An 18,446-nucleotide genomic window follows, 5' to 3' on the forward strand; every position below is an offset into this window, starting at 1 on the left:
GTGTACTATACACAGAGGTTACTGGGCCTTTATCCCAACCACCTCCCACTTAAGGGTCCGATATGAACCTCTAGCTAACCAACTCCCACTAGTCTAATGCAATGCTCGTACTGAGCTTTGCATAGACTTTTAGTGAGAACATCTGCAGGATTATCTTGTGTTTTAATCTTGGTCAATGTGATTTGACCATCTTTTAGAATCTGTCTGATGAAGTGATATTGCATATCTATATGCTTTGTGCGTGAATGATACATGGCATTCTTAGCCAGATACAGAGCACTCTGGCTATCACATCCCAAAATTGCAGTACCCATAGACATGTCGAGATCATCTGCAAGTCTGCTCAACCATATAGCTTCCTTGGAAGCTTCAGTAGCTTATATGTATTCAGCTTCGGTGGTACTCAGTGCAACAATGTTCTGCAACTTGGAACACCAGGAAACAGCCCCACTAGCAACTGTAAAGACATACCCGCTGGTGGACCTACGAGTGTCCGAGTCACCTGCCATGTCTGCATCACAATAACCCTGCAAACTAAGTGCACCCTGCCCATAGCAAATACTTTTCCTTTGTGTACCCTTAAGGTATCGAAGAATATACTTTTTACGAGAGGCGGGAGTCGGGCAGCAGGCGCAAGGCGGGACATGACACAATCAACGATTTTTTTATTTAAAAAATGCCTCGCTACTGCAAGGGCCGTTCCAAATAGGGAACAACCCGAAACAGGCAGGAACGGGACATGGAACGGGCTGGAAAGTTCCCCCAACATTTTCTGGGCTCGGACCTCCCGGAATGCGTTAATCCGTTCCTAAGTGCTGGAACGGGCGTTCCCTGTTTCTATGCTTTGGGCCACATGATTTAGTTAGAGTGCATGGATCGGTGGGTGGGAAGAGGGTTAGAGTCATGATTGATGACTTTGCCACCCACAACTTCATAAGTTATGTACTTGTCAAAAAGTTGAAACTTCCCTAATAAAAGAGTGAGCATCAATATATTGTTCGTATGATGCAAGGTCAGGATAATAAAATATGGGATACAATAGTATCCAATTTGGAAATCGAGATCCAAGGATATAAAGATAAGCTTGATTTCTAAATTATGAATATGGAAAGGGCCGATATCGCTTTAGGGAGGGAGTGGCTATGGAGATTGGAACCATCCTTAAAGCGTAGTTATCATCATAATACACTGGAATTTGAAAGGGATGGTAAGACTTTTGTGATTCAAGGTGAACATGAAGTATTTGATAATCCTTTTGTGTTCCCTTGAAGTTCAAAAGCTGATAAAGAAAGAAGCTTGTGAGGTTTACATGTTATGGTCCCTCCTTGTACAGGACACTTTTACTTCTTGTAATATAAAACAACAATTTTCTTATGTTTGTGAGTTGAATGTAAATAATGAATTAAGTGGTTTGTTACATGAATTTAAAGATGTGTTTCCATTTGACTTACCTAGTGGCCTTCCACCAGATAGGGGTGATGGAAATCACCCATTGACATAGATAGGGATACACGCCCTGTTTCTAAACCACCTTACAGGCTAAGTGAAACACAGCACCAAGAAGTTGAAAGACAAATCAAGGATTACCTCGATAAGGGGTTTATATAACCCAACAATTCATCTTGGGCTTCGCCAATTTTATTGGTGAAGAAAAAAGATGGTTCTATGCGACTTTGTGTTGATTATAGAGCACTTAATAAAATTAACGGTGAAGAATAAATTTCCTATGCCCAGAATGTAAGATCTTTTTGATCAGTTACAAGGGGCAAAATTCTTCATAAAGACTAATTTAAGATCAAGCTATCACCAAGTAAGAATTAAGGCCCAAGATGTTCCTAAGGATTTTTTGGTGATGCCTTTTGGCCTCACTAATGCACCAGCTACTTTTATGAAGGTGATGAATAGTGTGTTACGGCCCTCTCCAGGACACTTTGTAGTAGTCTTCTTGGATGATATCTTGATCTTTAGTAAATCAAGAGAAGAACATTTGGAACACTTACGGTTAGTATTCCAATTGTTAAGAACCCATTTCCTTTATGTGAAGAAAACTAAATGTGAATTCTTCGCACAAGAGGTCAAATATTTGGGGCATATTATCTCGAAAGAGGAAATCAAGATGGACCCAGAAAAAGTAAGGGCAATTATTGAATGGCCATCTCCAAGGAACCTGGAAGAGCTACAGATTTTCCTATGTTTATCTAGATTTTATCGTAGATTCATTCGAGATTATGCCAAGATAGCTTTCCAATGACGGACCAACTTAAAGGGAAAGGGAAGAGCTTTAATTGGGGAACAGACCAAAGCGAAAGTTTTAAAAAACTTAAGGTAGCTATTGCTACAGCTCCAGTACTATTAATTGTGGATCCCAATAAACCATTCTTGGTTGAAGCTGATGCCAGTGACAGGGCAGTAGGCGCGGTCTTATTACAAGAGGGTTGACCGGTTGCTTTTGAAAGCAAGAAATTAGACCATGCAAAACGGAATTATTCCGTTTATGAGAGGGAGTTGTATGCAATAGTACATGCAATGAAGAAATGGAGGCACTATTTTTATGGTGCCAAACTTTTGATCTTGTCGGATCATGAAAGCATTAAGTGGCTTAATGACCAACCGGATCTACAAGGGTGTAAAGCCAGATGGGCCGAACTCCTCCAAGAGTTCGACTATGAGATAAGATATAGAAAAGGGAAGTATAATATAGTGGTTGATACACTCAACAGAATGCCCATCATAAATGAATTGAGTTTTACTCAGTTCAATTCCGATTTGCTTGAATCCTTAAAAGGCAAATGCCAAGTTGATCCGACATATTTCAACATATGGGAAGCAATAGAAAATGGGGATCCAAATGGAAGAGCCTCCATTGAGGAAGGAATATCTGAGGATGTTTAACAAGGAAATGGAGCATCAGGGGTTGCTCAAATGGGATTCAAGTGGAAGAATTTTACCATTGATAATGGTTATTTACTCTACAAGGGTAGGATATGTGTCTCGAAAGATGATGAAATAAGGCGCCAGATACTCTTTAAATGTCATGATACCCCTAGTGCGGGACATCTAGGAGTTAATAAGACTTATAGTCTTATTAAAAGGCAGTTCTATTGGCCTAGAATGAATAAGAACGTCCTTGACTATGTGGTCAAATGTAATAAATGCGAGGTTAATAAAGCTGAAAGATTGAAAAGGGGAGGACTTCTCCACCCATTAGAGATTCCTTTGAGAAAATGGGAGAGTATCTCCATGGACTTTATTGTCGCATTACCCAGGACACAGAGGGGGCATGACTCAGTGTGGGTAATTGTGGATAGGTTAACCAAATTGGCTAGGTTTATTCCAACTTCAACTGATGTTAAAACATCAGAATGGCTAAATTGTTCATAGAGAACATATACCGAGTGCATGGCCTTCCGGCAAATATAGTTTTTGATTGGGATAGAAAATTTGATAGTCAATTTTGGCACGTTGTATTTAGGAAGTTGGATACCAAACTTAGCATGAGCACGGTGGAGAACCCGCAAACTGATGGGCAAACTGAAAGAGTTAACCAAATCCTTGAAGATATGTTGAGAGCATATATAAGTAAAAGGCAAACTAATTGGGAAGAGTATTTACCGATAGTAGAGTTTGCATCTAATAGTGCCAAACAGTCTTCCACTGAATATAGTCCATTTATGCTCATGTATGGGTTTCAGCCTAGAGCTCCCTATGCAATAGGACTGCATAAGGAAAGGGTTCGGGCAGTAAAGGATTTTTTGGAGGATATGAATAGTATGGTAAAATTTGCTCAAGAAAATATTAAGAAAGCTTAAGATCGAGCTAGAGCTTATGTAGATCCTCACCGAAGAGACATCTCCTTTGAGGAAGGGGAATTGGTCTATCTTAAGGTACCTGAAAAAATTAAAACCATGAAAACGGGACGATGTCTAAAGCTTTCTCCTGGGTATTGTGGTCCTTTCACAATACTTAAGAGGGTGGGGAAACAGGCTTACAAGCTCCAACTACCTGCTGGTAGTAAAACACATCCAGTTTTCCATGTAAGTAAGCTAAGAAAGAAACTGGGTGATATAGATAATCTAATCTTAAATGATAACATTGAGGAGCTATTAGATGACCAATCTATTCCATATGAACCAGAAAGAATTTCAAATGTTCATAACAGACGAAGAAGAAATACTATTTATCAAGAATATATGGTGAAATGGAAAGATTATTCAGAAGAAAGCTCAAAATGGGAGCGAGTAAGTACTTTAAGGAAAAGGTTTTTCAATTTACAGTTGGACCTCCCAAGTATCGTTTTCGAGGACGAAACCGATTCTTAAGGGGGAGGAAATGTTACATTAATGAATGTAACTTATGGGAAAACAGCACGAGAGATGATCGTTCGGGAGCCTTGGGCGCCCGTACGGGGTTTAGAGGGCTTAGGAATGAAAGTAGGAACAAAGCAATTCGAAAGAGAGCTATTAATTAGTACAACTCCTAAGAAATTGACAGCTGGCAACATGCTAGACACGCATGGTTCCTGAATTCTCCTAAGCGTGGCTGGGTGGAAAAAATGAGGATACCTCTCGTGCTTGAAGGGAAGACAGTTGGTAGAAGACAGTGGTGCAATAATTTAATACTCAAGCTTTCTCATCAAGGCTTAGGTATGAATGTGAGTACCTAGCCCTTATACCATGTGAAGGATACACATTGATGTAGAAACTCAAGATGCAAAATGCACAGATGAATGAATGGATTGGGGATGATATACTTGGGGGTTTCAAACCTTTGTCTCCAGGATCGGGGATGAATTGAGCTAAGAGTGGTGTTGGAGGAGCCGTGAATAGCTTTGAGAGTGTGTTGTACTCGTGATGGATCCTAAAATTTAGTAACAATAGTCCATTAGGCTAGATGATGATGTTGATTACAGCAGAGGGAGCAAAATGCAATCATCCATAGTCAGTCAGATGCTGGAATAATAAGTGGTGGTAAAACGTAGGACAATGGCTAAGAAATGGAGCTTTGGTGATGAAGACAGTGATATCACTAGATCACAAAGCATGTGATAGTGATGGCTTTAGCTCAGTGGCATGTGTAGGCTGAAAATGACAAACAGAAAAGCAACTTGGAGTAGTCTGTGATAATGTTGATAGTAGATGACAACTGCTACTGAAGGTTCATGATAGGGGTTGGCTAGCACATTGGATGAAGCTGTCCATTGGTGATGATATCCTTTAAGCAGGTGGCAGCAGGTAGGAATAGTAGTCACAACTGAATAATGTCAAGCAACAGCTCCAAATGGGGGGTGGACAGTAGTGTGAGGGCAAAAATAGAATGAATCAAAGATGAATGGGATGTAACAAAAAAATAATGCTTTTGGGGTATTTTTAGGAAGACAAAATTGGGATTCACGCACAATGTTATCTCTAGTCCAACCCTAATTTTGGTGGCTCAGAAACCAGCCCATGGGAACATCCCGATGCAAGAATTAACCCAGTAACATGCTCCATCATACCCCTATGTTTTGAGCCGCTCTTTGCATATCCAACTCCTCTACCACAAACTTCGGTATATGGCCTCTTGTGTGTCATATATCATTGTCTGCTCTCTACCAAGATGTGCATTGAAGTCTCTAGATGCAAAATATTTCCATGCTAGTGACCCTCATGATATTCTCATACATCAACATGTATGAGCACTCTCCCAATTTACTGCATCTCAATAAGTGGGTGGAAAAGGGCCCCTTGATCCTTTGGCCCCTTGATTCAAGGAGAACATGCTTGTAATGATGCTATGCTAGTGAACATGGCTTTTGTTGTTGGCTAGATGGCCTCTGGTACATCTAATTATTCTTGACTTTCAGCAATCTTTGTGGTGTGTGTGTGTGTGTGTGTGTGTGTGAGAGAGAGAGAGAGAGAGAGAGTAGAAAATGCTAACCATTACTTGAAACAAAGTGAACTTTGAAGTGGGTTTGTATGAGCATCTATTTGCTAATATGTTAAATAAAGAATTTTGTTAGTAACTTAGTTTCTTTTATAGAATAATAAATCATTCAATGTGTTCAACTAGAGGTTAACTTAATACTCACATGCAGATTCAACAACTTTCCATGCTTGGCGGGAGCCTGGCGGGGCTGCCCCCGGAGATCGGGCAGCTGACCGCCCTGACGAGTCTGGGCCTGCGCGGGTGCCGGCGCCTGGCAGGTCTGCCCCCGGAGATTGGGCAGCTGACCGCCCTGACGAGCCTGGGCCTGCGCGAGTGCCGGCGCCTGGCAGGGCTGCCCCCGGAGATCGGGCAGCTGACCTCCCTGACGAGCCTGGACCTGTCCGGGTGCGGGAGCCTGGCGGGGCTGCCCCCGGAGATCGGGCAGCTGACCGCCCTGACGAGCCTGGGCCTGCGCGGGTGCGGGAGCCTGGCGGGGCTGCCCCCGGAGATCGGGCAGCTGACCGCCCTGACGAGGCTGGGCCTGCACGGGTGCGGGAGCCTGGCGGGGCTGCCCCCGGAGATCGGGCAGCTGACCGCCCTGACGAGGCTGGGCCTGCGCGGGTGCGGGAGCCTGGCGGGGCTGCCCCCAGAGATCGGGCAGCTGACCGCCCTGACGTGCCTGGGCCTGGACGAGTGCAGGAGCCTGGCGAGGCTGCCGTCAGAGATTGGGCAGCTCACCGCCCTGACGTGCCTGGGCTTGGCCAGGTGCAGGAGCCTCGCGGGGCTGCCGCCGGAGATCGGGCAGCTGACCGCCCTGATGGAGTTGGGTCTGGCTGGGTGCGGGAGCCTGGCGGAGCTGCCCCCGGAGATCGGGCAGCTGACCGCCCTGATGGAGTTGCGTCTGGCCGGGTGCGGGAGCCTGGCGGAGCTGCCCCCGGAGATCTGGCAGCTGACCGCCTTGACGACCCTGGGCCTGTCTGGGTGCGGGGGCCTGGCGGGGCTGCCCCCGGAGATCAAGCAGCTGACCGCCCTGACGTGCCTGGACCTGTCCAAGTGCGGGAGCCTAGCGGGGCTGCCCCCGGAGATCGGGCAGCTGACTGCCTTGACGGTGTTGGGTCTGGTCGGGTGCGGGAGCCTGGCGAGGCTGCCCTCGGAGATCGGGCAACTGACCGCCCTGACGAAGCTGGGCCTGGGCAGGTGCGGGAGCTTGGCAGGGCTGCCGTCAGAGATCGGACAGCTGACCGCCCTGACGGAGCTGGGCCTGCGCTGGTGCGGGAGCCTGGCAGGGCTGGGCCCAGAGATTGGGCTGTTGACCGCCCTGACACGCCTGGGCCTGGATGGGGGCCTGGCGGGGCAGCCCGCGGTGATCGGACTGCTGACCGCCCTGACGCGCTTGGCGCGCCTGTACGTGTGCGGGGGCCGGGCGGGGCTGCCACCGGAGATCGGGCAGCTGACCGCCCTGACGGAGCTGGGCCTGCGCGGGTGGGGGGCCCTGGCGAGGCTGCCCCCAGAGATCGGGCAGCTGACCGCCCTGACGCGCCTGGATGTGTCCGGGTGTGGGGGCCTGGCAGGGCTGCCCCTGGAGATCGGGCAGCTGACCGCCCTGATGCGCCTGGATATGTGTGGGTGCAGGGGCCTGGCAGGGCTGCCCCCAGAGATCGGGCAGCTGACCGCCCTGACGCGCCTGGCCCTGGTCGGGTGCAGGGGCTTGGTGGGGCTGCCCCCGGAGATCGGGCAGCTGACCGCCCTGACATGCCTGACCCTGTCCGGGTGCAGGAGCCTAGCGGGGCTGCCCCCGGAGATCGGGCAGCTGACTGCCCTGACGCGCCTGGACGTGTCCGGGTGCAGGAGCCTGGCGGGGCTGCCCCCAGAGATCAGGCAGCTGACCGCCCTGACGCGCCGCACCCAGCCAGCCTGGCGGGGATTCCCCGGGAGATGGGGCAGTTGACGGCCCTGACGCGCCTGACACTCACCCGCAGGGACAGAATTGGGCCTCGGAGGAAATTGCACACATTAAGAATGGTCCCTCTTGGGAAGAGCAGGCATCGAACTCACACACTCTTGGTGGTAGATGTAAGCCTTAACCAAGTGGACTATGTCCCGCCCTTGAAACATATTAGAGTTCACGTAACATTTTACTAATTCTTATAATCTATCAATAAAGTAACATCAAGTTAATTGAACGATTTACAAGGTAAAATCGAGTTAGTTGAATTTATATATCTCGAAAGCTCGCGTGATTATGGATTGATTGTCTCTAACACTCTTTTAATTTTTTGATTGGAAAATCAATCTTATCTTATGTTTTATAATGGGACTTGAACCTCTCCCCTTGAAAAGTTGAGAAATGTGGTTACAAGGCTTTCATCTTCAAAGAGCTCGCACGGGTCTTTATTTACATAATTTAAAATCAGATAAACAAAGTTGAAGGAAGATATTGCATGGCATTTTGCACCGCTATCATGCATTTCATAGAAAGAAGAAGTTAAATATTTATCTCCCAATGTACCGTGCAAGGTGAGGTTTATATGATTTGGAAAATAGATATGTTTGGTCTACTAATGGCTAAAAGAGTTTGAAAAGAAGATTGTGTACAAAAAAGCTAGAAAATTGCATGCGACATCATTTCTTGGATACTCATTTGATGGGTTGAAAAATCCTAGAGCAAGTAATGAACTCTTTATCAAATCTTTATTTATGAGGGCAATGAATGGTGATAAAGATATATCAAAACACCAAAATTTCTAAAGATGTGAAATGTTCCCCAAGTTCTTTATAAAATTGCAAGCAATCATACAAAGATAGATGATGGAATGGAAACATGCAAGGGTATGCTAGTTCTCTAAGCTATGTAGCTTGTATGAGACAGTAGCATAACAAAATAGAAGACACTTGTAATATTTGACTTTTGGTAAAAGAGTATGCACCTTCCTCTGACTTGATGATACATTAGGTATTCTATGGAAAAGTGTTTCATGAAAGGGTGCATTGCTAATAAAGTTTTCATTGAAATCATACAAAACCTCTAAATCAAGTATTCACTAGTTTGCATAGCACAAATGTAGCAAATTGCTCATGGAGTACAATAAGAAGACATGTATGGAATATCATATACCATATTGTTGGCAGCATGTGGTATATGGTAGTGTACAAAGGACATAGGTTGTATGACACTTTTGCTATATAGCACACTTTGTAGGTTTTTAGTGAGTAGACTATTAGATAGTTGCACTATTGAGCATACATTGTCTGTGCACCATATAGAACTCCAAGTTTGAAAGTAAACATTGCAATATAAAAGAGTATCACAATTTATAGTAACCACGGCCACGTAGTAGTTCACTTTTGGTTATGTCACATTCATTGTGTTGTCTTATCTCTCCTTAGCGGGTTCACACTTCGTAGCCGCATGTACATATGTTTAATATATTCATATTGATCTTTTATTATGTTGTAGACGAAGGTTTTTTCGTTGAAGAAGAAGAAATAAGAAGGAATTTCAACCCTACTTCTTTGTGTGCTTAATTCTTCATTGTGATTATGCTCTTGTGTTTCATCTCTCTCCCCTTTTGTTTGTTTACATTTTTTTGTGTATATCCTTTTGGAAATATAAAGAGCACGATGGTGGATCTCCAACTATACTAGAAATGATTCTCAAACTCGATGGATTGGATGACTCTCAGAAGGTTCAAGGTTTCATTCAAGCTTAGATAATGAGTACAAGACCAAGGTGAAAACTCATGACACGTTGGATAAAAAAATATTTGTGTATGCATTTGCACATTCAAAGTCTATATTGACATTAGCAATTAATAAGATTAGGAAGATAATGTTTAGTATTGCATTAAAAGATAATAACGCTAAGAAGCCCAAAGGGGCTAGGGGGGCACTCTCAAGTGAAGAGCTTGCAAGAAGATGTGTGAGCCATGAGAGGGAAAACCCTATCCACAACCCAACGAGAAGAGAAAAAGAAGTGCTGGTGATAGTGTTGTGGTTTGGTGTTAAGGCTCAAGAAGTGCATTTTTTTTTTCACAATGGTCTACTTGGAAATGAAGAAGAATACAAATGACGAGTACCCAGTAATGTTGGCCCCAATATCACCATCTAGCCACCAAACAAATGGATTCAAGATCTTGTATCAAATGGGGATCCATGTGGAATAACCCATCAAGATAATTAAACACATGCAAGTGACATATTCTCGAATTAAGGTGAGCATGCTTGTATTCATTTGCTACCAAGAGACAACATGATGCAATCTCTAAGGATTGTGAAGCATCAATAACATTTAGTAGACTAGAAGCAATAGAGTTTTATGTACCATCAAGGTATCACTAAAGACTCACCATAATCTACAAACTCCCTTAAGAACGTTTCATAAATTCATAGCACTATAAATGTTTTCTAAACTATACATTACACGAGACATTTTTCATGGAGCATGAAAGGCTCATAATGACTTGTTTTGAATTGGCAAATTGATGCAAAAAGAGATGAGAGGTAGATGAGACAAGATTGTAATTTGATGCAACAATCTCGAAGGAGAAATCTCAAAAGCTGGGGTGGCTTCTCATGATTCTTTACAAGCCACTCTTTTAACTTCCCTCACTACCACTTACGATTTATGCTCTTGTCATCCTTTCTAGTCAGGGTCTTTGGCCTTTGGAACCATTATAGGCTAGTGATGACCCTACTCTTCTGGCCTTATCAATCTTCCTATAGCGGCTTATCTCCACTGGTCATGCAGCCATTGCCTCGTAAGTATAATGGATAGACAATTCCTATTCTAAGTAGCTGCCCTGTTGAGGTTTCCTCTCATAAGAATTATAAGGTCGTCTGAATATATAGATATATACATTGTGGTATTTTGCCTTTTGTAAAAGTTTGTGGGCCTTGGATATGCTCTTGTATCCGTTGATTATTAAAACCTCAAAGTATGTGCTTATGGATAACTCTCAATCAAAACTCAATATTTTGATGTTGCTCCTTATTTAATGCCTTTTTGAGATCCATTCATTATATGTTGAAGTCAAATTTATGATTATTGCTCAAGGAGTCCCCTTATAAAAAATCATCTATATAACGTGCATTCAAAGAATATTAAGAAACACCCTTTCTTTACATGTTATAAGGCTTTAAATTGATCCCTTTTACTTTACTAAACTTATTGTAATTGTTTAAAAAAATACATTTTGTAAATATAATTCTATAAAATTTACTAAATATAATATCCTTTCTTTTAAACTCATGTGGTATCTTACATGTTCTATAAGGTGGATTCCCCCCCTCGAGATCATTGAAGATCTTAAGGACTCTCAATACAAATTGATGCTATCTATTAGGGGGAGTTTATGGCTTATTTAGAGTAGATACTGCTTTGTTGAAAAACACATAACAATGTAATGGTTTCAAATTTTTAGGTCCTCATGAATGTAAGCATTGTCTACAACTCAATGGCAACAAGGTTGAAAAAAGCAAGGGAAAAAAAACAATGTAGATGGTGCAAGTGCTTCTTTGGAGGCTTGTTTGAAGTATTCAGTTGTATAAGCTAGCCACCAGGCTCGTGAGCATGAGTGTTGCTTGATTACCTCTCCATGGAAATTTGCACTTGGTTCCCATGAGTTGTTATATATGCATGCCATGATTGACAAACAATGAGTTCATATTGTTGTGGATAACATATCAACTCACAATTTTCTTAACTATACACTGTGGTTGAGAAACTATGTTTACCTCATGTACTGTACACTCATATATATCTTGTTTCTCTTATGAATGTTAGTGAGAAGAATGTATGGGCTGAAAATTTTTGTGATGTTTTGTTATAGGTGAAAGTTTATACTATGAAACTCAATTTCCAAGTTATGAACATGACTATGGTAGATATGGTCTCAGGCCAAGAGTGTTTGCACAACTTGGGTAGCTTGTTAAAATGTAGTTATGAGAAGATCATTGTTGCATTTAAGGATAATGGTGTATATTTTGTTGCTAGATGAGCAAAATGTTTTGCCATATTCTCTTATATATTCGATTGAACTTAATTATTTAGCTAAACATAATGAAATTAAGCATATTTACTTTTGTTGTGTATTGTCTTCACTTTCTCTTTGAACAAGTTTGTGTCTTTCATTGATGATGATGTATCTCTTTAGATCGATATTCGATTAAAAACTAAATTATTTGGCCAAACATAATGAGACTAAATATTTCTACTTTTATTAGGTATTGTTTTCCTTTTCTCTTTGCACAAGTTTGTCTTACATTGATGATGTTGTGAGTATTTCTTTAATGGAATCTAGTGAGAAATTAAGTATATGTAGCATTCTCTCATAGACTCTTCTTCTCTTTCTCGGTCACATGTTCATGATAAGATGCAATAGCTACCTAAGAAATCTAACAAAATGTTTCCTCCTAGTTTTTCCATCATGCTCTCTCTTCTTAAATATATTGTAATGTACAGAATGGAAGTTCTTATAAGGAGTAAATCCATTAGTTAACCACCTTATTCAACTTATGCTAGTGAAGCTACCCACATGGAGAAGTAATCGATTGATAATATCTAACAAGGGTTTATTAACCCTAGTTCTTCTCGATGGGTTGCATTAGTATTGTTGGTGAAGAATAAGGATGGGCCCATGCATAATCTATCATGGTCTAATGTGATCAGAATAAAGAATAAGTATCTACTTCCTTGTGTTGATGAGTTGCTTAATCAACTTAAAGGAGCATGATATCTCACCAAGATTGACTTGAGGTTAGGGTACCATCAAATTGAAATACACATAGAGGATGTACCTTAAAAAATATTTTGAATGTGTTTCAACAATTATGATTTTGGTTATGCCGTTTGGTGTAACTAATGCTCTTGCAACATTTAGTCACTTATGGATGGTGTCTTATACCCACATTTGGGAAAATTTGTTGTCATTTTCCTTGATGATATCCTTATTTATAGTTGTTCTAAAGTAGAAGATTGGGAACATCTTCACTTAGCCTTTGAGTTGATTAGGGAGCATAAAGTCTTTGCGAAGGAAAGTAAATGTGAAATTTTCAATGTAAAGGATGATGCTAAACTTGATGTTGTTAGAGGGGTCATTATGGATATGGAGAAAGAGGAATCTATGCCTAGTGTTATGATGGGAGACGTTGACATGCATGTAGTCCATGCTATGAAACATGTTATTGGATAGTATATAGAGCCAAGTGCTAGGAGGAGTTCTATACTTTGCAATGAGGCTTCACTTTAGGTATCTAAGCATGAGCATGTGTTGCTTGTGGCTAGAGATGACTCTATGGATACTTCAGCTTTATGCAAGGCCTTGGTGCCTTATGTGCCATCTAGTTTTATATGATCACTAGTACATGTGTTATATCTTTTTTGTATACCTATGCATAGCATGTTAGAACTTTTTGTAGTCAATCTTTTCTATGTAATCTGGCTTCTAGAAACTATAATGTAACTACACGAGGATTGTGGATATCCTAAAGGGGCTTTATCCACAGTTGCTTAGTGTAGCTCATCAAGAGGTGCAAGGATTCTAATGGAACATAATAGGATTCTTTAAGTCACCTATTGATAAGTCATCTTGAGGGTTCAAGTTTTGACTATGCCTAGTCAACCACTAGGTTGTGCAAGGTTTTAAGGCTTAGTTTATGACTATATAATCTTAGTCTTTGTGTGTATTCATGCTAGGTGTAAACAAATTGATATATTGCAACAAACATGTTGTCCACGAGAAACTAATTATAATGTATGGTTTCTTGATCTTAGCATAATGAAAGATGATCATGATAGTGCATTTTCTCTGATTCTGCGACGTGTTTTGAATTTCTATTCTATTTTTTTGAAGTTTCTTTTTTGTTTACTATCATTTTCTAATTAAAAAAATCTTTGGGTCGAAGTATGAATCTCTATGTGTAGTCAAGTCGCATTTGGTATTGGCTATTATTATTGCTTTTATTTTATGTTAGAGCAAGCCAATATAATAGTGTACCACACTTAAGGACCCAATCCATGCATAGGTTATGGTGCAATTACTACATGAGTGTTTATGCATTCCAAGGCTATTACATAGTTAGAAGACAACTTCGTGGTTTCTTTTTGCTAACAATCTAATGAAGCATGATACAAGTTGATGGGTAAAAGATGGGAAGTAATGTTATTATTGAGAGAGAAAAAAGTTAAAGAAGTATCCTGAAGAGAACCTATGGGTATAGTGAGTGTATGGAGTTTATAGTCATATTATTAAATGAACCATCAACTACTAGAAGTTGCAGTACTAAGTGATTACCAATAATTAGTCTTGCTACCTTTCCTTCTTTTAAATTGGGATATTTGAGAAGGAAATCAAAGAATTGTGCAAGCACCTCAAGGAGACAAGTCTAATCATAGGGAGACAAGTCGAGATTCCCTAGGTATGTCTTGCCCTTGATTTTCCCTAAGATTTTAAGGGGGTTTATTATATATATATATCCTCTATATCACATGTATTCAAGGCCTATTTATAAATATTCTTATATGTGAATTCTTCACGAATAAAACACACCCCTTATATTCAATTTGTAAGTAACCCCTTTATATGGCATCCTTTGGTATGTAGAAATTGTATTAAAATTATATTTGAAAAATCCCTTATATTAAAACCATGTGATATAGATATGTACTATTTTGATTGGGTAATCCAGGCCACCAGATGTATCTGGCTTGAGGGTCCCTAGGTGTGTTACTATGTATACTATCATGTGGTTCTACATTCAATGGTTGAAAATATGAGTATGCAATGGAAGAAGGAACTCAAGCACAGAGGACGAGAGACAATCTACAAGAAATAAAGAAAAAAAACCTACATTGAATAATGAATAAATGTTGAATATAGAAGGACTGATCAATACTTGTATGCAGCCCATAGTGTTAGTGAGGATACCAAATTAGACTATGATAACTATAGTACCGGAGATAGAGAAAGATAACATAGTCGTAGAGTGTACCTGCCAAGGAAGGAGGGAAGAAGAAGATATATATGATTGTCAAGTGAAAAATGGCTATAAATAGTCTAATATTCCAAAAACTAGTCAACTTGAAATTTGGGGTTAAAAATATGATTGACTAGTATTTAATGCTGCTAAAAATGCTAGAAATGCTTCGAAAAATCTCAAAAAGGGTGGACAATGCAAAAACTGCATGGGAAACGTACAACACTGAAATGCAATAAGTTGAGTGCACTAGAATGAGCTATCTTCTTAGTCAAAACAAGTAATAGTGTCAGGATAAAAAATGAGCCAAACACTAGTTCTAACCTGGTGCGCAAATCGGATGCTGAATGCGTATGTAGCAAGTGTCAAAAGGTCCCCAAGAACAAAGAACTCTACTTTATGCTAAAAAATCAAGAGAATAGACTTGCATGACATGAGGCAAAAAGACCAATTGGGTACAATCTTCTCCCATGCCTTGTGTGAGTGCTCTACAAGGCATATATTTATAAATTTATTCATCTCAAAGCTCAAAAATAGCTCAATATTACAAATAAGCATGCTTTAGCTTTTGTGTTTACTTTTGTTCAAATAAAAAGTAAAGCGGTTGGGCGGCCCAAGAGTCGGCTGTGTCCAAATATTATGTCCAATAATGAAATATCTAAACTGTGTATACAAAATAATAAATATTTGTCAAGCGTTTCAATAAATAAGTGTTCCTAAATAAATATTATCACCACGTCTTTGATGATAAGACATACGTCTATAAAAAATGATAATTTCTAGGTAATTTGAATAGACGCTATCGCCCAATGCTTCCCAACGCCAACGTCGCCCGCTCTACACATCAATTGAAGTATTTACAATTATTAGAAAATAATAAAGATAAACTGACAAAAGTGAATACCTAGCAGCCTTCAGTTACAAAATAAATAAATAGGTTGGAACTTCATCTTAACCTTAATTTAATACGAGTGCACTCTAAACTCATAACCATTCATTAATTTAAATATGTATTTTATGGAATCACCCGCTGTGGAGTCACCCACGTGCACATTAAATTAACATGACGTCCGAAAATGACAGACGTCCATGTCAACTTCTCGCACAAGGAATTCACATTGTGTACGAGCTTCGATAAATAAATATAGTTTTACGGAATCCACTGTAAAATCTCACGGAATTCACCGTGGAATAAAAAATCACGGAATTCATCGTGGAATATGCCTCTTGGCATCATATCCTCGGGGTGGGATAACAATTGTCCTCAATTGCTATTAGCTCTATGCGGAGCGAACAGTGAAGACTAAGCACTTAGGTCGTTACTGTGCATCCATTGGGTCTCTTTAACACGATGATTTTTAAACTTAACTAAATATCTAGAATATCTATGGCTAGTTCTAGTGGTTATAAAGTCAGTGTCTAGAATAGTTTCAGGTTCAAGGATTTTAGTTTTTTCTTCTAACAAATGAGGGTTTTCATAGACAATGTGAATATGTAATTGGCCTCTAGAAGGTCGTAACAAACTGATATGAAAAGTATTGTGGATTTTTCAGTGTTGGGATAATTATAATTTAAATACATTGTCATTGATTTTGTGAATGATCTTGAAAGATCCATAAAATCTAGGGGCTAACTTAACAACATGATGTTTCTCAACACTTTATAATTTTTTCTTTTCAATGGATAATCAAATATAATCATCAATTTTGAAACTCAGCTTTTTTTTTCTTGTTAGCTTATTTAGGGTATGATTGATGGGCTTTTGCAATCATGTCTTTGACTTCAGTAAAAATAGTAGCATGTATATTTGCAATATTATCAGCAGCTTTAACTTTGTTTGACAATGATGTAACATGTGTAGGCAATCTATTTTCATAAATGATTTCAAAAGGCGCTTTCTTTGTAGCTGTATGTGGTGTATTATTGTATGTAAATTGAAGTAAATGTATGTGTATTTTATATTTGTGATTTTGAAATTATGTATGTACGTAAAAGATCTAAAATTCTACTATTAGTAGCTTCTATTTGTCCATTTATTTCAAGATGAAATATAGATGAAACATGAATCTTTGTATCTAAATTAACAAATAAAGTAGTCCAAAAATTATTACAAAATTTAGAATCACGGTCAGAAATAATAACTTTTGACAAATCATGATTAGAAAAAATAGTTTTAAAAAACAATTAAGTAACTTAAGATGTAGTTAATGTTTTTTTGTATTGAATGAAATATGCTTGTTTGTTAAATCGATCTACAATATTCAAATCATATCATGATTAGCTTGGGTGTTAGACAAACCAATAATAAAATCCATTGAAATATGTTCCCATGGTCGTTTAGAAATTGGTAAAGGCATTAATAAATCATATTGCTTATTATGGTATCGTTTAACTCCTTGATAAATTAAACACTCAGATATAAAGTTAAAAACATCAGATTTCATCTGTGACTAGTAAAAATCTTCAATCAATGTATGTAAAGTAGAAATAATATCTCTATGGTCTTGATATGGGAGACAATTAATTTCGTACAACACAAATGATCAAAATGGAACATTTATACAACACATTTTCTCATAAAACATAAATCCATTAGAATAACACAATGAATCAATTGAAATCTTGTTATTTGGGACTAATTTATTCAAATCAGCTTAAGAACTGGGATCTTGGTCATATGTATGTTTTATAGAGATAAGGGAATCAAAAGATATCAAAGAGATATTATGGATAATTGGTCGTCTACTCAAAGCATCGACAACAATATTTTTTTTTTCAATTGATATTGGATAAGTGGATAAAAACTTTGAATAAAAGTAGTTCATTTAATATGACAGTCAGAAATTTGTGGTTGATTAAGGAGATGTTTGATTGTTGGTCAGTTTTGATCATGAATTCAGACTCCATTAAATAGTGTTTTCATTGACGTAAAGCTTGTACTACAGCTAGCAATTCCTTATCATAGGTAGAGTACTTGAGTTTAGATGGTTTTAGTTTGTAGCTAGAGTAGGCTATGGGATATAAATCTTGTATAAGGATAGCTTATATTCCAGATTCACTAGTGTCAATGACTACTAGGAAGAATGGTCTATTAAAGTCAGGTAGTTGCAATATAGTGACATGTGTTAAGACATATTTCAGTAAGTCAAAATACTTTTGTTGATTATCAGACCAATGATACACGATACCTTTCTTTAATAATTTTGTCAAAGGCAATACAAGCAATGAAAAATTTCTCACAAATTTTATGTAAAAGCTAGCAAGACCTAAGAAAGAACGTAATTCATATACATTTTTAGGTGTTGGTCAATTCAAAATTACGTCTATCTTTTTAGGATCAACTTTAATACTGTAAGATTAAACAATATGTCTTAAAGTATTCCATGTGGATTTAGAAAAATTCACTCTTTTCAGGATCAGTATATAATTGATTCTCTTTCAACAATTTAAAAACCAAGGATAAATGTTCATAATGCTCGTTCTCATTTTTACTGAAAACCAATATGTCATCAAAGAAAACAATGACACAATGCTGATGCTTCAAAAATATGCAATTCATCATACAACTG

The 18,446-nt window shown here is 39.3% G+C and overlaps 1 protein-coding gene across 1 annotated transcript in view; it reads left to right on the forward strand.

The window, feature by feature from the left end:
• Positions 1–7,985, forward strand: part of LOC148035743 (uncharacterized) — a 36,017-nt gene extending 28,032 nt beyond the window's left edge. Inside the window, exon 5 of the mRNA XM_087677759.1 lies at positions 6,074–7,985. Within this exon, the coding sequence (XP_087533885.1) occupies positions 6,074–7,852 (1,779 nt within the window). The 3' untranslated portion in view covers positions 7,853–7,985. The remainder of the gene's footprint in view (positions 1–6,073) is intronic.
• Positions 7,986–18,446: the final 10,461 nt, after the last annotated feature.

Source organism: Lygodium microphyllum, chromosome 5, assembly GCF_053477565.2.
Source record: "Lygodium microphyllum isolate KBCC chromosome 5, Lygodium_microphyllum_v1.1.10, whole genome shotgun sequence".
NCBI classification, from domain to species: Eukaryota; Viridiplantae; Streptophyta; class Polypodiopsida; order Schizaeales; family Lygodiaceae; genus Lygodium; species Lygodium microphyllum.